At 50.2% G+C, this 24,692-nt stretch overlaps 3 protein-coding genes across 4 annotated transcripts in view; 2 read left to right on the top strand and 1 right to left on the bottom strand.

The window, feature by feature from the left end:
- stk32a (serine/threonine kinase 32A) overlaps positions 1-18,817 on the bottom strand; it is a 36,273-nt gene extending 17,456 nt beyond the window's left edge. The window contains exons 1-5 of the mRNA XM_084698630.1: positions 18,167-18,817; positions 16,759-17,070; positions 13,629-13,684; positions 13,137-13,288; positions 3,960-4,133 (exon numbers count right to left, since the gene is read on the bottom strand). Coding sequence (XP_084554756.1) covers positions 3,960-4,133; positions 13,137-13,288; positions 13,629-13,684; positions 16,759-16,810 — 434 coding nt within the window. The 5' untranslated portion in view covers positions 16,811-17,070; positions 18,167-18,817. The remainder of the gene's footprint in view (positions 1-3,959; positions 4,134-13,136; positions 13,289-13,628; positions 13,685-16,758; positions 17,071-18,166) is intronic.
- Positions 18,818-19,612: 795 nt separating this feature from the next.
- Positions 19,613-21,767, top strand: cytl1 (cytokine like 1). Its single transcript, XM_084698579.1, has 4 exons — positions 19,613-20,347; positions 20,485-20,529; positions 20,730-20,876; positions 21,395-21,767. The coding sequence occupies exons 1-4, from the start codon at positions 20,198-20,200 to the stop codon at positions 21,452-21,454; spliced, it is 402 nt and encodes a 133-aa protein (XP_084554705.1). The 5' UTR covers positions 19,613-20,197; the 3' UTR covers positions 21,455-21,767.
- A 374-nt stretch (positions 21,768-22,141) lies between these two features.
- stk10 (serine/threonine kinase 10) overlaps positions 22,142-24,692 on the top strand; it is a 31,474-nt gene continuing 28,923 nt past the window's right edge. Inside the window, exon 1 of one of the 2 annotated variants that reach the window (XM_084697721.1) lies at positions 22,142-22,711. In XM_084697721.1, coding sequence (XP_084553847.1) covers positions 22,553-22,711 — 159 coding nt within the window. In that variant the 5' untranslated portion in view covers positions 22,142-22,552. The remainder of the gene's footprint in view (positions 22,712-24,692) is intronic. The other variant, XM_084697722.1, reaches the window with a different exon arrangement.

Here is a 24,692-nt window from a genome sequence, read left to right as displayed (position 1 = left end):
CAGCTGGGACTCAACCAACAGCCCGTCTCAACACAGAGCAGGTACACACACACACACACACACAGGTCAGGCTTGGTGGTGTGGTGGTTGGAAAAGGAAGAATCTGGGATCCCTCCCATAAGCACACACACACACACACTCACCACACACACGCACACACACACCACACACACGTCGCCAGTCCTCTGTCTCCTCTTGGCAGGGGTGTGTTCCAGACCTCTGTTCTCGACCAACGGCTCCACAGTCTAAGAAGAGGTCCTTTGATAATGGGGCCATCAGCATGGAGCTACAGCACTTACCCCATCCCAGACCTGCTCTCAGATCTGCCTCTGTCCAACAGCCAAGCTTCCCCCATCCATACCCCCTCCCTCCCTCCCTCCCTCCCTCCCTCCCTCCCTCCCTCCCTCCCTCCCTCCCTCCCTCCCTCCCTCCCTCCCTCCCTCCCTCCCTCCCTCCCTCCCTCCCTCCCTCCCTCCCTCCCTCCCTCCCTCCCTCCCCCCTCTACCCCAGGGAGACACAGTGAGGTGGTGGGAGTCTGGAGAAACACCTCCACTAGCAGGTGTAAAGAGCCAGAGAGACGGCAGGCCCAGCCTCATACAGCCTCCGACAGCCCCAGCCTCAAGCAGCCCCAGCCTCCGACAGAGGGGCCTAAAAGCCCCAGCCTCACACAGCCCCCACTCCTCACACACCCCCCCCAGCCTCCGACAGAGGGGACTAAAAGCTCCCCGCTCCCTCGCTCACTGTAGTTTGATCTGTTAAATGAGAGTGGTCTTGACTGCTGCTAGTGAGGGAGAAGGAGGAGAGGGGCGGAGGAGGGGCAGGAGGAGGAGGAGGAGGAGAGGAGCTATCTCTTATTCATAGACACAATGCTGCTGTGAGACGCAGCGAGACGACCTGACAAGCAGGTCTGAAGAGGCTCCGGTCTCATTTTGGGCCGGTTTGGAGAGCGAGCTGGGGCTTCTGAGAGCAGCAATTTTGAAAAAGGCACAGCTAAAATCACAATTATCACTGATTAATTATTTACCGCAGTCAAAGTCACAGAGAAAAAGAGAGAGAAAGAGAGAAAAAGGGAGAGAGAGAGAGAGAGAGAGAGAGAGAGAGAGAGAGAGAGAGAGAGAGAGAGAGAGAGAGAGAGAAAAGAGAGAGTGAGAGACAAAAGAGAGAGAGAACGAGAGACAGAGAGGTAGAGCAGCACCCCGAGGCACACAACCCAATCTTTGCGAGCGGCCAAACCCACTTCCGCCACAGAGACTTGGGGGTAGAGCTGCTGCCATGTTCCCAGCGTGAGCGCCTCAACGGATCCGCCCTGTTCTGCGTCTCATTGTTCTGAAGCAACTAGACCACTCCACGGATTTCACTTCCGAAATGACAGACGTGGAACAATGAAACGATACATTCTGCCTTATAATCGGGCCCAATCCTACATCATAGCTGGAAGGGGTTTTGGAACGTTTGCCTTCAATGGCTGAGTCACAATGCCGCCCGTGGTTTTTCGTCAGCTTGGGGATCGAGCAACGAGCGAGAGGGGCTGGGTGGCAGGGCACGGTGTTGAGGTGCGGTGGGACTGGGATTCGAACCCCGAGGCGGTGGACAGGACTGTTGTGGGGAGGGGGAGGCTGTAGCAGGCGCTCCTGGGGTGGTCGAGTTGAGTGGGAACCTGAGGGCCCCTGCTGGGGGCGAACAAGGGGAGGAGGATAGAGGGATGGAGGAGGTGTGGAGGACAGAGGGATAGAGGAGGTGTGGAGGATAGGCAGAAAAGTGTAATATGTATCCGGTATAGTGTCGAGTAAAATAGGAGAGACAGAGAGACAGAGAGACAGAGAGACAGAGAGACAGAGAGAGAAAGAGTTAATCAAAAACAAGAAACCCGCGCCTGTCACGACGAATCACTTTAGGGGCGGACGCAAAAGAGTCCCTGTTGGAGACAAGGACGCCAGCTGAGGGTGAGCTCCCTATCGCCTGCACCCTCCATCCCTGGTGAGACGTCGCTGTTGGAAACGAGCAGGCAGAAACAGCTGGGCCACACCATGCTTCATGTGATAGGAGTTTACACAAAAACACGCGGTTACGGCTGGGGGAAAGGTGTTTTCCCGCGCCTGTTTTTCGGTTCCGACGGCGGCACGGACAAGGGCGCACACGCTGACACGCTACCACACGCTCACGCACACACACGCTCAGACACACACACACACACACACGCACACACGCACACACGCACACACGCTCACACACACACACAGCAGGTCCGCTGTAGATATACAGCCACCTCAGGCTCAGCCAGACTGCTAGAGGACCTGTCTCACTGCCTCGACTCCGACTGCATGGAGTAATGCTATCCTAACACACACACACACACTCCCAAACCCCTCAGTCCTCTTTCTCCACCTCCCTCCTCCCTTCTTTCCAGAGCTTGTTTGGTGAGGTTGGTCTCGGAAGAGACAGCTAATTAAGATGCAGCCAGGTGTTAATAATTGAAGGTCCCCAGAGTAGCGGGTGATGAAACTCACCCTGGTTAGTTACCGTAGCTGGTGACGTTGGCTAGCCCGACACACCGCCTGGGCCCTCCCCTAGAGAGGCTCGCTGGATCACTGGGGGACGTGCTAAAGCAGAGAGGGTGGAAGATCGACGGAGGATCCATCGGCGGATTTGAGGAAAACAAATGAGCGACCCCCCGCGGTGCCCCTCTCCGGGGACATCATCGACGATGGCACGCTTCGTCGTCGACGTCCCCGTTCGTCTCGGCTCGTCGAGGGGCTTCGACGTGCGTTCTACACCGCGGTCCTCCGTCCTCGTCCTCAATCATTCATGTCCTCTTGACGATGAATGATGTAGAAACCGAATGAGCGCGGTTCGAGATCCTCGCAAAGAGCCGGGGCGCAAATAGGAATAGAAACACTCCCGCCTGGAAACAAGCACGCACGCGCGCTACGAAGCCCGCGTGCGCGGCTTTTGCCGCGGAGGGGGGAGGGGGGGAAATGTGTATTCAATTTCCATACAGATGAGACAACAGGAGGAACAGCCACCTCTTTCCTCTCCTAATGAATGCTGACGGAAAAGGGGACGATTCCATCAAAACAAAACGACACAAACACCTGCACCTTCAGTCACGTCGCTCCCCAGAGGCCTGGAATGGGCACACATCGGATCAATCGGCGGATGGCGAAATTGATAAGCCAAACTATTTCCTGGGTGGGGGGGGTTCCAGGTTGGACAGCTGGAAACGACTGTAATCTGCTTTAAGTTCCGCCACTAAATGATGTCATTTGTTACGGTGGCTTTGATTAATTGTGGCCCTCTGGAATAGTGAAGTGGACCATTCGTCCTGGTCCGGAAAGGCCTTTCTCCTCGATTATCTGGCTACTCAGGGCTGGGGTGGGGGGGTGGGAGAGTGGGGGCGGGGGCTTGGAGGGTGTGGGGGGGGGGGGGGGGGGGGTTTGGGAGCTGTAAGGCTGGAGGGCTTGAGTGCCTACTAGGGGGGAGATAAAGCATGGTAAAAGTCCTGGGGACATCTTTCCTCTTAACTTAAGTAATAAGGTTGGCCTGGATTCATCTCCATGCTGGCTCTGTGTGTTTGGCTCCCTGCCACTGCGATGCAAATTTCTGCCCAAACCGCACGGACTGATCCCAGATCCAACGAGGCACCTACGTCTTAGTACATCAGCAGTTTACTGTCAACACGGTACGGTGTACTTCTTGAAGACACGACTCAGCAACTCCGAGTCGCCAGGTGCGCCACCTCCCTTTGACCTTGCTGGAGAGCCCAGAGGACGACTGACAGACAGAGGCGATCGAACACAGGCTCCGACCGGCCTTCACCTGACACGGAGCAGGTAGCAGAGGTGGTTCGGAACCAACCCAACCGGGCACGAGCCTGTGTCGTCTGCTCGCCCTCTTGGACTACTGGGAGAAGCCCGGCTGAGCGGGAGAGTGGGGTCGGATGAGGATGAGGCGCCCCTCACCTGTGGATGATGCGCTTGCTGCGCAGGTAGCCCAGCGCCAGCGCCACCTCGCAGATGTAGAGTTTGACGGTGCTCTCGGAGAAGTGGACGTTCTGCTGCAGGTGGTAGCGAAGGTCTCCCCCCAGGAGGAGATCCACCACCATGAACATGTCCTCCTCGTCCTGGAACGAGTACCTGGGGAGGAAAAGAGGGCAGAGGAGGAGGGGGATGAGAGGGGTGGGGGTGGAGAGGGGTGGGGGAGGAGAGGGAGAGGTGAGGAGGGGGGAGCAGGGGTGGGGGAGGAGAGGGAGAGGTGAGGAGGGGAGAGCAGGGGTGGGGGAGGAGAGGGAGAGGTGAGGAGGGGAGAGCAGGGGTGGGGGAGGAGAGGGAGAGGAGGGGGGGAGAAGAGGGGTGGGGGAGGAGAGGGAGAGGTGAGAGGACGGGAGAGAAGAGGGGTGGGGGAGGAGAGGGAGAGGTGAGAGGACGGGAGAGAAGAGGGGGAGGAGAGGAGAGGGAGAGTTGAAGAGTGGGGGGAAGAGAAGAAGAGAGGAGAGGAGAAGAGAGGAGAGGGAGTCAGGAAGACTTTCTTATCTTTGTGCATCTTTACAAGTGCTGCTTTCATGGAACTGGTTAGCTCAAGCCCCAAAATGCGTCACACAAGAGACAGAAAATATATCTACACACCTGAATAGACACATGCTTATACAAACTTCCTGGGGATGATGACTGTGTGTCTCATCCACTCATTCACACACAGTCCAAGTACATCAGGCTGTCATAACGAATCTCTTGGTTAGCTATCAAACTGTAGTCTTTAGTCCTGCATAGTTCGGCAAGGTCTAACATCGCTGTCCTTGCAAATCATCTGCGTGGCAGTCAAGCTCTTAACTAAAGCCAGGGGCACGTCTTGATATTCGAATACCAGACAGCTATTCATCACTAGATGAAGAAGTGGAGTTCATGTTCTGTTTTTTCATTGAAATATATCAATGTTTTTTCAGGTCATGGAGCCAGACAAAGGTGTGTGTGTCTGTGTGGTCTGACAATAATTGATAGTTCAATCCCATAGGAATGTGTGTGTGTGTGTGCGTGTGTGTGGTCTGGGTGTAGGGGGATGTGTGCGTATGTGAGGGGCTGACTTTGATCAATATCTCTGTGCCATAGGTGCGTTTGCATGTGTGTTGGCATTTCTTGAGTGTATCGTAGACGCACACCTGTGTGTGTGTGTGCGTGTGTGTGTGTGTGTGTGTGTGTGATGTAAGCCGATCCCTTCAGTTCCCTCCATCCATCCATCAATCCAACACTGGCATGCACAGTCAACCTACATCAGCACACAACCCACTCCTGAGAAAGCGCTGCACAAATCAGCATTGATTTTACTGGCTAGGAGTCCCAATAGAGAGCTCCCTTTCTCCTTGTGTAACGTATGGCTAATTAGCCTAGCGCACAGTGAAGCCATTTGTGCAAAAAGTATTTTACGCATGCATACCCCGGCTTGCTGAGAGCGTGTCTCAGCTGAGGTAGAACTCTGAAGTGATACACTTCAAAGTTTGCAGGAAGTTTTATATTAAAAGGCTCCCACACATCCACATCTATTAAACATGAAAATCTTCCTGCACCTGAATTGACAGGATGTGAAATGAGATGGATTATCATTTTTTTAACATCATAACCGGATGCCACCCATTCACCACTGCACACACTGACGTATGCACACACACACACACACACACACCCAAGGACCCTCTTTAATTAGTGAGCAGCGCTGTTGCATCCTGTGAGTGAATGGAGATTGATTGAGCAGACTCCAGCCTGTCTACACAGGCTCCGATGTTGCTGAGGCCTCTTGACGTCTAAGGGCCAACCACTTCAGAGACACACGCAAACACCCCCCCCCCCCCACACGCATCACTCCCACCCTCCGACGCACCACATAGCCCCACACACATAAGCAAACACACACACACACACACCCACGCACCACTCACCCAGGCCCAAACACCCCCCCCCCCACCAAAAACGCATGAACCCCCCCCCCCCCGACCCCACGCCAGAATTCTCCAAACGCTCCCTCCTACCCAGTGAGTGTAAAGGGGCCCCGGGCTGGTCAGGGAGTGTGGATCCCTGACTGGAACTAGGTACCTCTCAGCCTCCTCCACCCCCCCACGGCAATCTCCCAGGAACGGCAGTAAATCCAGCAGAGAGCATCAGGGACATCAGGCGAGAGGGCAGATTAACGACCAGGCTCTCCTGACAAACATCTTTTTGGGAGGCGACGAGAGGAAGAAGAGCACGCCCCCTCGCCCGCTAACAGGAGATGATGATCCTGAATGGCCGGGGCTCGTCCCGCGGCCCCATCGATCATGCAGACACCCGGGTGATAAGTCGGCTCGCTAGGCCTCGACCGAGGCGGTGTCGGTGAGCGGGCGAGGGTTTCGTACGCATGTGTGTGTGTGCGCGTTCGTTTGTAAACGGGAGGGCGAGGTAGGAAAGCGAGAGAGAGAGAGAGAGAGAGAGAGAGAGAGAGAGAGAGAGAGAGAGAGAGAGAGAGAGAGAGAGAGAGAGAGAGAGAGAGAGAGAGAGAGAGAGAGAGAGAGAGAGAGAGAGAGAGAGAGAGAGAGAGAAAGAAAAGGAGATCGAGCGAAAGTTAGTGAGGGGAGTGTCAGAATGAGACCCTCGAAAGTTTGATAAATGATGGGGTAGCTTGGAACAGAAGGAGGTAGGTATTTGTGTCTGTGTGTGTCTGTGTGTGTTTGTGTGTGCGAGTGTGTGTGTGCGTGTGTGCGAGTGTGGGTGAGGGGTAGCTGATGATGAGTGAGGCACTGAGCGAAGCGCCGAAAGAGCAGTGAGATCAAATATGCAACAATCACATCAGCACCAGGCGCACTCTCCCTGACAGGGTCTCATTTGAGACGGTCCACGGCCCTTTTGGAAAAACTGGGAGGCAACATTGAAGCCCAACATCCCTGCCTTGGACAGGCTGTGTCGAAGGGGCCTATCTCTAAGTTTGGCTCGCACCCTCTCTGATTCGCTATTCCTCTAGTCTCGCTCTCCTTTTCTCCCTCTTGCTGTTTCTCTCTCTCTCTCTCTCTCTCTCTCTCTCTCTCTCTAACTCTCTCTCTCTCTCTCTCTCTCTCTCTCTCTAACTCTCTCTCTCTCTCTCTCTCTCTCTCTCTAACTCTCTCTCTCTAACTCTCTCTCTCTCTGTCTCCACTTCCTCTCTCCCTCCCTCTGGAGGGGTTGAGTAAGCCCTCTTAACACAGCATTCAGCTGAAGGAGTGCAGGAGCTGTCAGAGACATTTACATATGACAGCTACTTTTCTCTCCTCCCCCAGCTGGAGAAACAGCGGTTTCCTCCCCAGCAGAGTGAAAAACGAAGACAAAAAAACCCCCAGCTTTTATTTTCATTTATCTTTCATGTCGTGGATGTGACCCAGACCAGTCCCCTGACATCCTTCAACCCTGTGGTCAGACTAGTCGTGTGCAGGCGGGGTTCGGAGGAGGGGGGGACGGACGGCTGTTTTATCAGGGGATCGATGGTCTGCACACAGCCCGCAGTGGAGAAAAGAAGCTTAATCTAGTAGAAAATCTGCTTTTTATGCTTGGCTGATGGCTTCTTGTTTCTGCTCGCCTGGCACACTCTATAAAAGCGAGGAGTTGGTCAAACCTAAGCACTTGGATGTGACGTGGTGAAGGAAATGAGCCTGACTTTCAAGCCAACAGAGAGGCCGGCCAGTTCACGAGTGCAAGCTCAACACAGACTTCCCCCGACACACACACACACACACGTGCGAGGGCACACACACAAACACATTGTTTCACTTCCCGATACCTTAAGATAGAAGAGTAAAAACATCCAAGACGACACCCGTCAAGCTTCCTGTATTTGGCTGAGGCAACGCTTGCCTGGGAACCGCTGAGGGGCCTCAGCCAATCACCAGAACGAACATATTGACTGGTATCTGTTTGATGCTCCAGATCCACCCCCTCCCATCCCCCTCATCCCAATTAAGAGGACTGTGATGGGCTAGGCCACATTTGAGCGAAGCTAATCGCAATTGGCTCCAGGCTGGCTGGCAAACGACACTCCACTGAGAGGGAGACAAGGCAGGGCTTCCCCTCTGACTCGCTGCCTCAAGACCACCTACTGCCTCTGAATATGAATAAAGGACCTCCCAGTCTTCGTGAATTAGCCATCGAAGTCATTAAGGTCCAGAACCCAGCTTAAGGTGTATCTCAACAATGGAAGCGTCATACGATCCACTGCTTCTGATAAGAGCATGTAAGCTCCACGCTGATTGGTCAGATACAGAGGTTTTGGAAACGCGAGCAAGGCCGTGGGTGGATGCGGTGTCGCTACGCGGCGTTGTCTGGATGCGGAGGCGTGAGTTCCGGCGACGTTTTGAATCGAAGTCGGTTCTTCACCGGGCCATCGGTCAGGCGGCACAAGACACCGAACGCAGATTTTGTGAGCTGTTAAAGGCTTAACGGCTCACGGTTTTGACACTCGTCATTTGAGTGTCAAACCCCAGGACGCCGAGTGACAAAAACGAGAAAGATCAGGAAGAGAAAATAGCTTCCAAATTTCAATTTGGGAAACGTGTCCACGAGAGCCGCATTCGAAAAACGTCCACCGTTCAGCTGGAACACTGCGTCAGACAGGAGGGGGAGGAAAAAAAAACACGACAATGCACTTTCGCCACCGGCGTCACCAGCGGGCAGGGGCAAGAGCAGAGCCACCTGGACGTTATCTTGAAGCATGGGGGGATTTCATTACTTTGCCTGGCATGAATTATCTCTGGTCCGTTTGTTGTGCTACATATGCAGTTTGGCGTGACCCTCAATTGCCCTTCAGGCCAACAGTCAGCTTTTACAGAGATGCTACCTCCAGAGGACCTGTAATGGACTAGCAAAAAACCACAGCCAGACCCCAGGGAGAGATAGCATACTCTAGAAAATGGCTTCTCCAAGAGGAATGACCACACAAAGCACCACGATCGAAGTCCTACCTCCCCAAATGACTCACAAATGGCAACCTTTGTGTTTTCATCAAATGGTTGACGTTGTGAGCTGCGTCTGAGAATCCTGCGTGTCCTTACAGCTCCTCCGGAGAACAAAACAACCCGCCGCGAATCAACGCTCCCGTGACAGGAAGGAGTCGGTGTGCCGTCGCGTTGTTGTGAATACACTGCAAATGATGAGGTCATCACACCTACCCAAACCCCCGCGTATGCAGACGCAGGAGCAATCGAGCATGCACATGCTCACACGCATCCCCCCCCCCACGCACTTCTCTGAAATACCTTAGCTGACCGGACAGCCACTGGAGAACAGATGAGGTAAAGAACCTAGTCCATCTGGCCCCATCCCCTCTTAAACCGAGCGACTCCTACCAGTCAGAAGCGAATGCTTTCTCAGCTGCTGTCCACCCACCCCCACCCACCCCCACCCACCCCCCAACCCACCCCAACAGTCCCTGATGTGGGGGCCAGGGGTGTGAGGGAGTCCAGCTTTAGCTTCCGCTCTGGCGCGCTTCTGAGCATAGTCCACTGAGCTGGACCCCTTCAGCACAGCACAGCACAGCCTATTCCATCCCTAGTCCGTCCCAGCGCAGCCCATTTGATTTCTGTTCCATTCCCGGCCCAGGCCAGATATCCTGAATCCCTGTAGTAGGACCTTCCTCTCCGCACAGCGCCCTCTCGAAACTGCAAACAGTGCGACAAGCCCTTTGTTTTCCAAACTATACGAGGGGCTCCACAGCACGTGCCTTTAAGGTGGAGTGAAGGTAGGAGAACCTTGACGGAAGATGAGACGGTTGGCAAAGGGGTTATGAGGAAAGAGAAGGGCGACTTACAAGGAAGTTAGAAGCAGGGTCTGTGTGCAGTATGCTGTAGAGATGTAATGGTATTCTGGGAAAGAATACCCGAGAACGAGAAAGTCAGGCCGACTCGACGAGAATGCTAATGGGAAGAGGTTTTGGAGCTTTCTGTTCGGAGTACTGCATAGTCTTCTTCGGAATGCGGTCCATGTTAGTCCGACAAGAAGACCTGACTGTGGAAGTTGGCCACTACACAGCATGGGAAGCTGGACTGAAAACCTGGCTGTGATAACATCTCTTCCATCAGTGTCTGAGCTCTAGCCAGATTACACACACACACAAACACACCCATGCATAAAACCACACACTGCATCAGCACAGTAGGTCCCAGGGCCAGTCAAGCCCCATTACCGTGGCATTCAGAGTAGCCTGTGGTTTTGGTCTAACATCTAACAGAGTTGTCCAAGTCCACTAGGGGAAAACCAGAGAGAGGTTAGGGAGAACGGACACCACTGAAACGGCACAGCGCTTCACCCACGCTATAGGCAGATACTGGGTGACAGTGGCAGTCTCAGGGAAGATCGTGAATGGCGTGTTTATACAGAGTGCAAACTCTCTCCCGCACCCTCTCTCTCTCCTCTCTTTGTCATTCAATCTCTCACTCGCCTTCTCGCTCGCTCTCTCCGTGCTTTTCTATTTGTCTCTCAGGCTCGCTCCCCTCTCTTTTCCTTGCCCCCTTTTCTGCCTTTACTCTCTCCCCTCCTCCCTCTCTCCCCCTTTCTTCTCTCCCCCCCGGCCCCTCCCTGTCCTCCCTCCCTGCCCTCCCTCCCTCCCTCCCTCCCTCCCTCCCTCCCTCCCTCCCTCCCTCCCTCCCTCCCTCCCTCCCTCCCTCCCTCCCTCCCTCCCTCCCTCCCTCCCTCCCTCCCTCCCTCCCTCCCTCCCTAGCCTTCCTCCCTCTCTCCTCTCTGATGCTCACCTTGACACAGTGTGAGGTTTCCCCCAGCCAGATGCCCGTCTGTGAGGGGCCACTGCCAAACAGGGTTCCCCGTACCAACTGGCACTGAGACAAGCGTGCACACAGGCTGCTCCCCTGACGTTGGCACATCAGCGTCGACCACACCAGGCTGGTAGTCACATCACCGTCACCATAACACAAAACACAGGTCTCTCTGTGTGGAGAACTGAGTTTCAATAGCTGAAAGGGTGTTCATTTCAACTATACCGGAGGCTACATGCATGTTAGGACTTATCAGGTATCAAACCAAAGTCGCCCACGCATCAACCGACGACACCCATGAGACCAAATTGCTAGATACTCGACCTGGAGAACTGTGTCACTGTTCTGAAATGGATGCGTTTTAGAAATGCGCCATTCTTAGGAACGCAGAGAGATCATAAAAACAGCCAGATGGCAAAACAGCGTCCATATGGTACATCTGTCGCCCACGGACACTCTCTGTGTTCAAACAGAGTTGGGCTGAGAGACTTGCTGTCTCATACACCACACCTGAGGAGGGGGTGACCCTGCAGTACAGAGGAGGAGGGAAGGGAGGAGAGGAGGGGAGGATTGACGAGGAAAGGCAGGAGACGAGGGAGTAGAGGAGGGAAAGGAGGAGAGTAAAAAAAGTGTGTGGGTGGAGGAGAGAATCAGCCCTCTCCCTTTTTTGTCCCAGCCTCTCTCTCTCTTTCTCTCTTCCCTGCGCCTGGGCGCGCATGCGATAACCCGCCACCAGTGACCTTGAACGGCGTCATCCGGGACAATCATAACTTGCGCCAACCGTCCGCAGAGCCCCTCGCGGCTGAGCGGAGCGGCGTGGAGCGGAGCTGACCCAAGCATATCTCTCAGGGAAATCTCCCTTCGCCCGCGGGCCCTTCCAGCGCTGCCAAAAGCATTAACTTCCCCCTCCGTTTGTATTGGATTTATTGTCCCACACCGCGAGCTGGTCCATTCCTTCTCCTCAGAACCGCTGTGGGACATTTCTGCTTATTACCCTCAAAATTGTAATTAATAGATTGCTATTGATTCAGTCATAGACATGCTGTAGACTACACTGCCAACACTGTCTGGAATAATGGAGTGTTTTCCCGAGAGGAGATTTGGGAGTGAGGGGAAAGAGAGACATAGACAAAGATAGAGAATTTGAAAGAGAGGCACAGAGAGAGAGAGAGAGAGAGAGAGAGAGAGAGAGAGAGAGAGAGAGAGAGAGAGAGAGAGAGAGAGAGAGAGAGAGAGAGAGAGAGAGAGAGAGACAGAGAGACAGAGAGACAGAGAGAGAAGCATGGTCAGAGACACACTTAATGGTAGAGAGAAAGAGAGAGCGATAGCAACAGAGAGACAAAGAGAGACACAGCTGAAGGAGAGCGAGAAGGAGAGAGAAAGAGAGAGATAAAGAGAAGGACATAGAGACCCTCAAAGTCAGATTAAGCGGAGTCGAACCCATCTCATCATCTAATTGTTAACGATCTCAAAGAGACATCAAATCAGGGCGGCCATGTTTCTTCTGGGGGCCGGGGGGGGGGGGGGCAGAACCAAACATACAATGTAAGTGCCTATGGGGCATTGGTAATTACATAGCTGATGAATGAGAGTGAGGTCTAATTGGAGAATGGGGAGAGATCCGATCCAATGCGAGGCTGGGCCCCTTGACCAGGCAGTGGGGGTGGACCGCCCAGTAAGGACGGCTGCTCTTCATCCTCCTTAGTCACTCCCCTCCCCCCTCACTTCCTGTCTCTCTGTGTCACCATGCGGCTGGCTTGCGAAGTGCTTCCCCTCTCTGGTCTGGGGGCGTGAGCTCCACGTCCTTTTAGCAGCTTCGCAGGGGTGAGAAAAGCAGGGGGGGGAATGCCCTTGATGGATTCCGACCCCCTTTTGAAAGGCGTACCATCCCTGGTTTAACGGTCAGAAGCCCGTCTCTAGAAAACACAGCACATCAAAGCAATATACACAGTATGTGATGTGTGTATAAGCGTACAATGCTTGCCATGGACACCGACTGAAAGGGAGTTTGTTTATTTTTTACTCGTGTTTTGTCCTCTTTTCTTGTCAAACTTGGCAACGTTTTACGTGAAACTGGAGAAACTGCTGTACAGCCGGAACGTACTGGATCTCAAGGTAACATCTTTTCTTGAAAAACTTCTCATACAGTAAGTTGCTTTTGAGTGAACATTCAATAATGCCCCTCCCACACACAACGCACTCGCACTCTCTCTCTCTCTGCCCGCACGCACGCATACCTACACGCGCCCCGCACTCTGTTTACACGTACACACATACATACACACATACGCTGCGCTCCCATTCCCAGACACGTTCGCCACACGCTACGTTCCCACTCTCTCCTGCGCACGCGCGCGCCAAAACGGCGACAAACAAAGAATACCAGAAGTTGACGAGGAAGGGGTGCTCCAGGTTCTTCATGATCTGGAGCTCCTTGAAGACGTTCCGCACCTCGTTCCGCTCCACACACTTGAGCTTGTTCATGTACTTCATGGCGTACATCTTCTTGGTGTCCTTCTTCTGCACGATGCACACCTGTGGAGCACAAGCAGCGTCCCAGTATCGGAAGACGCCTTTATGTGTTTTGGAGGTGGACGTGATTTAGTGTCGTGTTTCCATCCGACGAGCGTCGGTTTTTAACTGTACTATAAAGTCCACATGGAAGTGGATTATGGTCTTCAAATGAGAGTGAATCTACTGACAGGTTCCATCACCAAAGCCATGATTAGATCTTATAAACGGAACGTCTGTGGAATGCTCCGCTTTAATTGGAGGTTTCTTATCAGGAGCTGCGCCCAAGCACAGAGCTGTGTGCAAGGGTGTTCCAATAACATTATCACTACGTAGGCTTTAGAGTCTGGGCAGTAAAACTTACCTTTCCAAAGCTTCCTTTCCCTATAGCACGTAGAATCTGGAAGTGGTCAAAGTTGACTGTAGGGGAAAAGCATAGGTATCATTAAATAGTTGTCAAAATATTGAGGAAATGTAATCAGGATATGATTCTTTCTTTCTGAATGGGGGATCGTTTATATCAAGGAGAGCAGAGAAAACGATGAGGAGAAAAACTAACATTCAGCTGCATTTTGACCAAGAGTGATGGAGGGTGTTTAGTTGAAGACAGGAAAAGGATCGAAACTGGAAGAGTCAGCCTAGCTGGATAAGCCCTTTTGCTTAGCTCATTTCAGTTGTGCCACGATCACGTTTTTTTGGCAGCACAGTCCACTGACTAAAGACATTTGCGAGCGGTACGCTACCTAGGTCATTTATATAATATTCCGGAGGATGACAATAAGCTTTGACAAAAGGACATTTCAAAGACGTGGCGTGTTTTTCTTCGGTGAAAGACATTCAGCTGACTTTCAGCAGTTTCTCTCTCTCTTTCTTTTTCTCGCTTTTAGAATTCACTCAAGGTCTGACCCAGGGTTCACCTTCTTATCTGACTAATACCAAAACAAGTCCAGTCAAATGACGTCGCTGCCTCTGCTAGCCATGGCAACAGGGACAGAAGGTTAGCCTTCTCTTCTCTTCACCGTATCCCATGGTGCCGCCCACTGTATGGTCCCCCACCATGTCTCTCACACACACACACACACACACACACACACACACACACTCATAACCACACCAGGTTGAGGTGGCCCAGCCGAGCTGTGACACCTCACCTGCCCCTCTCTGATTGGATGAATGGGATGTGACAGTTAATGACATGCTCCGTTAGTCACGAATCAGCGAGGCTTCCTCGACTCGGTATCTGTGTTGGAGTGTTTACCTGACCTACTCTGAGGAGTACCATATGAGGCCCTGTCTCTTGGTAAACAAGATAATTTCCCAGGGTGACTGAGAGATCCGGTTCTGATGGGTTTCTTCAGAGGGGACAGCTGTGGTCAGGGATGAGAGGGCAGGGATGAGAGGAGAAGAGCTGAGTCGTGTGTTTAGCAGTGGAGAGGGGGGCGGTGGGCAGGAGTGGCCCTGGAGGAGCCGTGTGGGTGAACCAGGCTGCACATATGGGGCAGAGCTGGACTCCGGTCTACCTAGAGGGAGCCCTACCCGAGCAGGTTTTTATAAGGGAAATGATCTACTTGCTAATATACCCAAACAATTTGCGCAACCTTCCAGCATTTATTAGTGCTGTCCAACACCAGCACTCTAATGGTTGCAGCACTCTTTCTACCCTGCCCCCCCCCCCCCCTCTCCTGTTTTGGTCATAGACAGGAAGCTCTCTCTGGGAGAGGCCCAGTTGCCAGTCATGCGGTTGCTGTGGCGACAGAGTGAAACAGAACCCTTTGGGTCCCTGTGCAGGCGAAGCGTGAATAAGGCATGATCAGCTGCGAGAGAGCGCGTCACACGCGGCACGCGTGATCCCCAACGGACACGTCGAAGGTCGTGCCCAAACACCGCTTGTGACACCCATGCCTTTGCGGATGGGATCTCTCTCTCTCTCTCTCTCTCTCTCTCTGTAAACAGTATGTTTATAAATGTATGAAGGCTAGCACCATCCCTTATATATGGATGTATATATATATTGGATAAGGGATGATTCTTTATGCAACACCAAGGATTCCAGAGACAGAAGAACCAGAAACCAAACGGTGTCTTTCAGCCATGATGCATTGAGCACTGATGGCCGCTTTAAAAGGTACCCTGAGCTGGTAAATAATGATGTCGTTTGTTATTTCTTACTTCCCTCCTGTCATCCCTGTGTGGGTGCCAGTCGGTTGTAAACAGCCACACTCTATCCCCAATCCTGCCCCTAATGATCTACTAAAGCACTTGGAGCTATTGACGTGCTAAATCAACGTTTCTAGGTGTGACTATCCCTCTTCTCGCTCTCTCTTTTCTCTCTCTCTCTCTCTCTCTCTCTCTCTCTCTCTCTCTCTCTCTCTCTCTCTCTCTCTCTCTCTCTCTCTCTCTCTCTCTCTCTCTCTCTCTCTCTCTCTCTCTCTCTCTCTCTCTCTCTCTCTCTCTCTCTCTCTCTCTCTCTCTCTCTCTCTCTCTCTCTCTCTCTCTCTCTCTCTCTCTCTCTCTCTCTCTCTCTCTCTCTCTCTCTCTCTCTCTCTCTCTCTCTCTCTCTCTCTCTCTCTCTCTCCTGGAGTCCAATTCCCAGGGCTTTCAGCAGCAAATATAGGGCACCGGCAACAAATAGTAGCATTGCTGCAATGTCAATGCCACAACAATGTCAAGGACCACTCCAGTTGTACTGACCTGACGATTGTGCATGTCACAATCTGGGACTTGAAATCTCTGAAGCAATGGCCGTGCTCAAAGTGTGACTTTGGTGGACTGCTCTACTCTAACAGGTGGGACCAAACAAAGTATAGTAACAAGTATGTCACTATTGTAAACTGCAATCTTGTGTTTAAATCACTCAGTGTTGCCTACATTTATGTTTGCTAATTCTTTGGGATTACTGTTGCAAATAAATGATCCGTGTACTATAATAGGTAAGCACATTTTTCCCATCGCAATATTTTCAGTCTCATGACTCGAACATAAATATTTGAATGAACAATTCTTAAGTCCAAAGAGGATGACCCTCCTGGGAAATCAAATCAGCCCCTGGAGAGGAGAGAACACTTTTGATGTCAAATAAACTACCACAAATCGAATGGCTTTAATACAAAGTGGTGCTGAAAGAGCCCTTGAAATGTTGGGGTACCACCTTATCTTGAAATAATCCTGGAGCTTTTGCCAAAAGTGAATACATTTCAAAAGGACTCCTTCCACAAATCCACTCCATCTTGTCTAACTGTTGAGCCTGGGGCTATATAGCTGCAGTAAGCCCACAAGCAACTAAATGACTGGCAACCTTGAAAACAGCAATCAGCATAATTCTCCATCTGTCTCCGAATCCTGTACATGTCTTTTTCTTGTTAGGGTTTTTTTAGCGTAGAGCACACAGGCCTATACGGAGCTTGTTTCATTTCCGAAGCCTCATACAGACACAATATCCCACATGAAATCCCAGCGAAGCTTAGATTGTCATCGGAGGCCCTCGTTATGCTCACCCTCTGCGGTGTCGGCGCTGACAGGCGCCTTGCTGGACTGTCCGAGCCCCATGTCGATCTGTTCCACTTGGGTCCTCCGGTCCACTTAACTCAGCACGGAATAGCTCTCCCACAGAGAAGTGGACATGCCCCGGATCACTATATCCTAGCACACCGGTGGGTTTGGCTCTGAAGGGGCCACTCTGCAGAGCTGCTTGTTGGCGTGTGTTTGTGTGTGCGTGCGTGTGTGTGTGTCTGATGGGAGGGGGAGAGGGGAGGGGTTCCAATAGCGTAGCACAGTCTCCGACCCCCTCCTCTCAATGGGATTCTAACCTATAAGGAGGAAGGAAAAACATGATCACATAATCAGAGGTGTGTATGTGTGTGTATGTGTGTGTGTGTGTGGGGTTCTAAAATCATACTACTGTTCAATTTCAAGCACTATTGAATCAAGATGTAGAACTCCAGTGAATGTGTTTTTTAATTCCTTAATTTAGTAAAGTTATATTTGATTGAACAAAGTTGAATATTATACTACTTTTTAGCTGATGGGGTCATTTCACGCCATGCTGCAGCCAGCAAAGTGATGAATTACTGTACAAGATTAGTTTTTCTTAAAAAATAAATAAAAAAAGACTGGAATTGGAACATTACTGCGGCTCCTTTCCTTACTTTGATTTATAGTTGGGTTATTTGGCATAAAATAAATGAAATCCTTCAAACTGCCCACTCCCACGGGGAGCAAGCATAGAGCGCCAAACTTCAGCTCCCACATTCTGTAGGCAACCTTGAAGAAGTCTTTGTCATACCCATCCCTCAGCGCAAATCAAGGCAATCCTAAATCAACATGCACTCTATGATATTGACTGGGTCGGCATTACTAAGCATCTCTTGAAATCTCGTGAACTGTCGGTGTTGACGAGGCATTGTTTGAAGGCAGACTATTCGGTATGCGCAGCACATAATAGTGCCGTACTATGTCCCATCGGAACAGACATAAAGCTATTTTATGCCACACCTTAGCCTAAATGTCTTAGCCTACCTAACAAGAAACGGGTTAAAATAATTGACTTGAATTCAGTTATAATGTGGTAGGCTGTCGTTTGTGTTGTGTAGTGTGGAACATTTGAAACAAACGAAACGAATGCATAAACAAGCCAAACCAATGCAGTAAACAAGATACTAGTTAAGGTATCTTTGATAAGGTCTTCATTGGCATTAGGCTATGTCCAAACAACAGTCGTGGGTGGTCATTGTGGTCCAACAACTACAGGACCTTTTCCAACTACGCGGATGCTGCTGAAGTCCACAGACACCGCATTGCCGACTGGCACTTGAGTCCGGCTATACCACAGCATACACAGCACGTATACTGAATAGAAATAAGGCAGTTGGTCAACCTGGCAGTGGCACAAGCCTGAAAACCTACCGATCAATGCCGCCGGTGATGTTGTAAATAAATGCCATATCCAGTTTTGATGAAAGACGGGACAGCTCGCGCATCTCTTGACTGTTGTTAAGACGACGCATCCGGACACCTGCCGCCTCAGAGAACTGTGGGGAAGAGTTGAAAACGACGACGTAGAGATGAGCCGCTTGATCAAAAAGTGCGATGGGAGTCGTCGTTGTCTTTTTTCTTTCTGACCGTTTAATATGTTTACCATCAAGGGAATACACAGCAAATGGGAAAAGTAGCCCACTTCGTTGCACAAGAGAGCTAGGCAGGCAGCAGAACGAGTGACCTCCAGACTGCACGCACACCGGTATCCCGACTGAATATGCGATGCAGCTTCTCTTGAGGATGTCCCGTGCCTTCTGTCAATGTTTATAGCCTAATGTCCAGAAGACTAGCCAGCTCACCAATTCACCGACATAAGGTTTCACTCATCTCGTCAAATCGTATCTGATTGTTTTAATCATCACCACCAGGCAAACTGCTACAGGCAAACTGGACATTTATAACGCATTTTAAAAGAAACTGAAAATGGTTTACTCCAAAGGCAGCAGTTTTTCTGAAACAGAGGCAGTGAGCTGTTTACTTTGTCGATTTAAGGCTATGCATGAAACGGCTAACTTTATATCACCAATAAAAAACGTTCAACTTGATGTATTTTATACTTGGACTTGAGCTGGCATTAATTAATTAAACGGCGTACCATGGCAGTAGGCCTACAGCACCTCTAATTGACTAGGCCAAGGTCATTGAAAGGGCTTGCTTGGTGAGAGATTTGCTTACTGTGCACCCCCTTTATTTCGACAGGCTTATCATGCCAAAATGAGTTTACTCTCAACCATCCATCTTTATGTGACTGGTCTGGAGCTATAACCTCCATATATACTCAGGGCAACCATCATCACTCACAACCAGGCCAAACTTTGATTAAACACTTGGCACATCAGAAAGTACTCTTTCAGATGGGGTGAGTAATAACCATGTCACCCCAGACCTGCCCAGCCTGAACATGTGCTATGCAAGTATATTAGACTAAGTAGCCTAGGCCACTGGATGTTTTCAAATGTCTTTTTGTATTTGAGTTTACCAATCATTTCTCATTTTGTCAAATGAAGAGAGGAGTGTTCATGCTCCCAGTAGTCTACAACTCAAACATGGCGAGGAGTTATCCTCTGAATTATACATTCACATAAAAAGCTATGGAGGCTTTGCAGGGCCATGTTAGTGAGTGCAGCGCCACCTAGTGTAGGAACGTTGATACGGCATTACACCACATCGTCCCACACGGCTTCTGAAAGGCAATGACTGAGGGCTTTCCGTGCAGAAACTTGGTGGAGCTCATGTTCAATTATGAGCTGATAGATATGCTGTGCCCGTCGTCAATCTACTCATGATATGATCTGTATGCATCACATGTATTGGATTCCGTGTCACAGAGTAGGGTTCATCTTAGCGATAGTCTATGATTTCACAGACGAGGAAAAGCATAATCGAGGCCCACACAGTAACAGGCATATTATATTGTTGTCTTCCCTGTAGACATTATGCATCAAGTATAGTTTACTGGGTTTTTCTTGCTAATCACAAGCCCCTATATCCAGCCGAACAAGTCCGTAGGCCAAATCACACAAAGACTGTTGGCCCAAACATTAATAGCTTCACATTTGTTTTTCCTGGTTACAGAATAGTGTTTCTCAGTCTCCCATCGATCAAATCCTTGATGCAACACTTTATCTTGTCGTTCTGCAAAAGCAGACATGTTGCTCTACAGAAAGGGGAGAACACACTGATAGTGATCAACTGGCTTCGACAAGTAATGGTTCCAATCAGCTCCATTGTTCTCAACAAAAACAAACACGCACACACACACCCCCACACACAAACACACAAATACCTGTCTCGTTGAGCAATGTTTTGGAGTAAACATAAGAATTTGGGCATGTTTAAATTTGTACATTACGGTGATATATATAGAGCTCGTGAGAGCATAGCTTCTCATCTGAAGCCATGGCTTTCTCGGTGCACATTCTGCTAGCCATGACCCTGGCTCCCCTGGTCCTGGGCTACCCCAACCCCCCTACGTGCTACACCAAGGTGCTTCAGATGGCACGGGAAATCACCCAGCGAGCTGCCGAGATCAAGAACGCTCCGGAAACCGTAAGTCCCTTCTCCCAATACTGGTGACTAAGGGGCTATTATTAAGAGATTGAGCGCCGAGCACTTTTTAATTGCTTCGGGCGACGAACGACTCGATTGGGAGATGCCAGACGTGTACGATGTGTCTCGCCCCATAGAGACGCTGTATGTCGCACATGCCTGATCTCTACATAGACGTCCACGTGAGTATGACCACGACACTGTCCAGCTGTCCTGTCTCGCGCACCCTCCGCGACTTGTCCGTGCTGTGTTTCCCAAACACGCGCTTGGGGCAACGAAAGATTCCGAGGTTGCATTGGAGATGTTCTACATGTCAGTGCTCGGTCTGCACCCCACGCCCGCGGTGTCCACACGAGGTCCGGTGTGCTCTGTGTGTCGACAGAACGGCTGCGTGATGGCCAAGATGAGGAGCTACATCTCCATGGTGGAGGGCCTGCGCGAGAGGCGCTGTGCCTACACCCGGGAAGTGAGGTGGCTGGGGGTGACCACACGCCAGCTGTACATGATCATGTCCCAGAGGTGTCACGGGGTAAGACGCTACCGTGGTCGAGGCACAACTCCCCCACCGATGACCGCCCTCAGTGACCGCTAGGCCTTGCTTTTTCTGTTGGGGAGTTGGTGAAAAGTCAAGTATAACTCCAGTGTGACATGAATAAGTGATGGCTTCTGATGTAACGGGTTCAGTGTGTGTGTGTGCGTGTCTGTGTGTGGGTGTGTGTGTGTGTGTGTGGGGGGGGGGTGGTGAAGGCATGGACTATCTATAGCACTACAAATCCCTTTCATGTGTTTTCCGTCCTGGCTACCTCCATGAACACCCCTGTAGACTTTAAAGGAGCCTTGGTTTCATAGTCCCTGAAGTGAACGACTCGTTTCAGTCCTTCGCTCCAACCCTTTCATGCTTGTGCTTTCATAGAACACTGTTCCTCAGCTCACGATTGCTGTTTTAATGTTTTATCCTAACGCCACCGATTCTGCTTAATGTTATGTGAAGGGCTTTATCGCACTCTCATTTTATTGGACTCACACGCCTCATATCTCTGTCTACAGGATCTGGTCTTCACCACGGAGAACTGTGCAGCTTTGGAACGAAGGCAAGCTGGAGCCTGAAATGGCAATGTCACTGTCGGATGAGAGAGAGAGACAGAGAGAGAGAATGAGAGAGAAAGAGAAAGCAAATGGGGGTGGGAGAGAAAGATATTACTGTGTAATTTGTATAACTGAGCTTCAAATATCTATGCAAATCACAATGCAGTGTTGTACTACATTATCCCTTGAGCATGACTCTCTAAATCTAATCTACACACTTTCAATTAATAGTTTGCTGTTGGTGAGGTAGTTTTATTCCTCCTATGGTTTCCAATTATTAATAAACCAGCATGTTCTACAATTATAGACTTTCAAGGGAAATAGCTTGGTTTTGTCAACATTTGAGCATGCTGTATTCATGCCCACTAGGTGGTGCAAGAGAGTCAGTACAGGGAAATAAACACATTGAACCCTAATTGATTCGACACTTTAAAGAATAATGGCCCACTTTCAAGTTATATTAGTAGGACATAATAGTCTTGAGTGTGGGGGTGAATAAGTCCTTTCTGACCAGCTGACCTCCTCGCTAGGCCTAGGAGAGGTTTTGTACACTCAATAATTTAACTTACAACTCACAATTTCACACCAGTCTTTCTACCTTCAGCTGTTTCCCATAGTTTACCTGACCGTCAACAGTCACATGCAAAGTGTCAGGTCAACTCGGAAAAAAAGACACTCATTTCACAGGGAGAACTATGTCGTGTCGGTAAAGATGAGTGATCTGCATACAGGAAACGACATCGACATATATCATGGCAGTAGGAGAGGGTGGGGCTTTTTACACTGACTAGCAACAAGTTGTCTTCACTTGTGATTATTATATCGGTTGAAGGCAGCAGGTGGTCAACGTTCCTCGAAGGACAAACCATGTGAATGGAAATATGAAGCCGTTTTATTTTACAACTGGATTGTTTTATGAAAGCGCGTGGACTGGTATGGACGGTGTGGAATAACTAGTTTTGTGCGTTTTAACATTTTATTTGACATATTTGAAAGGCGTAACAAATGTTCGGCGCACATTAAAACAGAAATTGTGCCTCGAGTCTGCGCTCGTAACGCGCATCCGGAGTTTTGTTTTTGCCTACCTTAACTTATTTTTATTTGACTTCTCGCTTAATTATGGCTTTTGCAAAATTCAGCAAAATTCTTCGGTTGTCTACCTTTGACATTAAAAAGAAAGTAAAGCAATACGAACACGTCCACCGTGATATAAATCCCAACGACATATGGGAAATAATCGGGGAGTTGGGCGATGGAGCGTTTGGAAAGGTTTACAAGGTAAGCTTTTTGATAGGCGCTGCAATCCACATAGTCGGACTAGCAGTGACATCAAAGTGGTTGACCTGTCTATTTAATTTGTCACCATAATGATGAGAACCAATCCCTCTCTTGGTTAATTATATTCATGTAATTTCGTCTATGACCAGTTCACATGTTGTGTATGACTGAGTGGCCAATGCCATCCATCTAATTGGGAGCTATAAATATTATAGCTGAAAAACTAAAGGTTATGTGTCATTGGCGCTGGCTTCTTTAATCAGGAAAGAGAAGCACGCAAAGATGTGTCATTGGTTTCATGTCATCACTTGGAGGGATGGTCACTATAGCTTGCATTCCGTCAGCATTACTGCTGAAGTACGGAGATCTAGGTGTGTCTTCTTTATACTAAAAACCTCACTCGACAGAATACGAGTAGTTTGACTTTCATTTATGTAATATTGTATGGTGTTCATTTGCAAAGGGCGTTATTCTGCCTTAGTTGGTGCTCACAGTCTCATTCCAGAGTAGCCCATCATTAGCGCTGTTTAACCTGGAACACTCCCAGTCCATGCTCTGCGACGTCGCAGCGAGAGTGTTTGCGGGTGCACAGGGCAGCACAGTGGGAGCCATTGACTTCAGGAGGTCCGCTGGAAGAAATGAGGCCTGACGAGGTGCTACGGGCTACAGCGAACAGTCTGCTACCCTGTGAACACGCAGGCATGTGAGCCAGGCATCATGTGGCATTGCACTGACGACACTGGGAGGGAAAAATAACAGGGAGCCTCCCTCAGTAGAAATAAATGATGCATTCAGTAGAAGATATAGAGGCCTGCTCGACCTGCGGTAGTCACGTTTTTTCAAAGTGCATTTCTTATTTGACCAATATAATGATAATATAATGGTCTTTTTTTGAAAGTTTCCAACTTTCAAAAAAAGACCCCCGTTCCGGGAGGTGATATCCGCCCCCAGTGTGCTCAAGTCTGGCTACACTATCTGCTAGGAGGGTGGAGGAGTGCTGTTCCACACCTGCAGCTGTCAGGGTGAGCCTGGAGGGAGGAAGTCGTGGGCAGGAGACTGGGGAGCACTTCCTGTCTGGCTCTGAAGTCGCAAAATGATCAGCTCGTCTGTTGGAGAGCTCTCAAGGCTGAGATAAAAGCGTAGTAGTTAAGAAATGTACAAGAAAAGAGACTTGACTTGGCCTCGATGGCTGAGATATGAACATGTTAACCGGTAGTCCTTGCAGATGTACACAAGCGCCTCAGGGGTCATAGGTCATATGTCGAGGAAGCCTCTAACTGACACTCAGAACTAGGGGTCAGTGACCCCAGCAGGGAGGACACACCTCGCCTCAGTGCTTCTGGGGAACTCGCAGGTCTCGCTCTAGTCAAGATGTGTACTGCTGTGATCTTCCAAACAGCTGTCGGAGGAATTATCTACTGGCGTCTTCATTTGTATGGTAAGGTCATCATCGGTCACATGCTGATGTTTCCAGTGACGTCTAAAAAAGGGTTGTTCCGGGTACACTTTGTTTTGGTAGAGATGTGAACTTTGAGGGGCTGGTTCCTGTCCTCAGTTTGAGGCAACTTCCCTTCACTGTGGAAGTAGCCCTAGAAATGTTCTGAGGGAACACTCTAACACAATGAAGACCATCTCAGTTTGATGGCGCGCTCGAGCAAGTGTAAACACAGGTTAACCCTGTCTCTGTGGCTTGAGCAGTGGCTGTAGGAACAGAGTTGAACAAAGGCCACGCCGGTGGCAGTCTCGGGTTTATATGTGTCATTGGGTATCGTTCTCAGGTTAACGGGCCTCCAGTGTCACCAGCCTGTCAGGACACTGCATGAGTCACGCAGACAACAGTACTTAAAGATGGCCAGGTAACAATACCCAGAGGTGCGTTCAAGAGGTCAACTGAGATGTTGAGTGGCTCTAAGCCTCCAGTTGAGGAACTCTCGTTTGTTGTCTCGTTCGGACAACCTCGTCCCTTCTCCAGTAATAAACT

This window comes from Hypomesus nipponensis, chromosome 5, assembly GCF_054491055.1.
Source record: "Hypomesus nipponensis isolate SF chromosome 5, ASM5449105v1, whole genome shotgun sequence".
NCBI classification, from domain to species: Eukaryota; Metazoa; Chordata; class Actinopteri; order Osmeriformes; family Osmeridae; genus Hypomesus; species Hypomesus nipponensis.
This window is presented reverse-complemented; position numbering and strand designations above follow the sequence as displayed.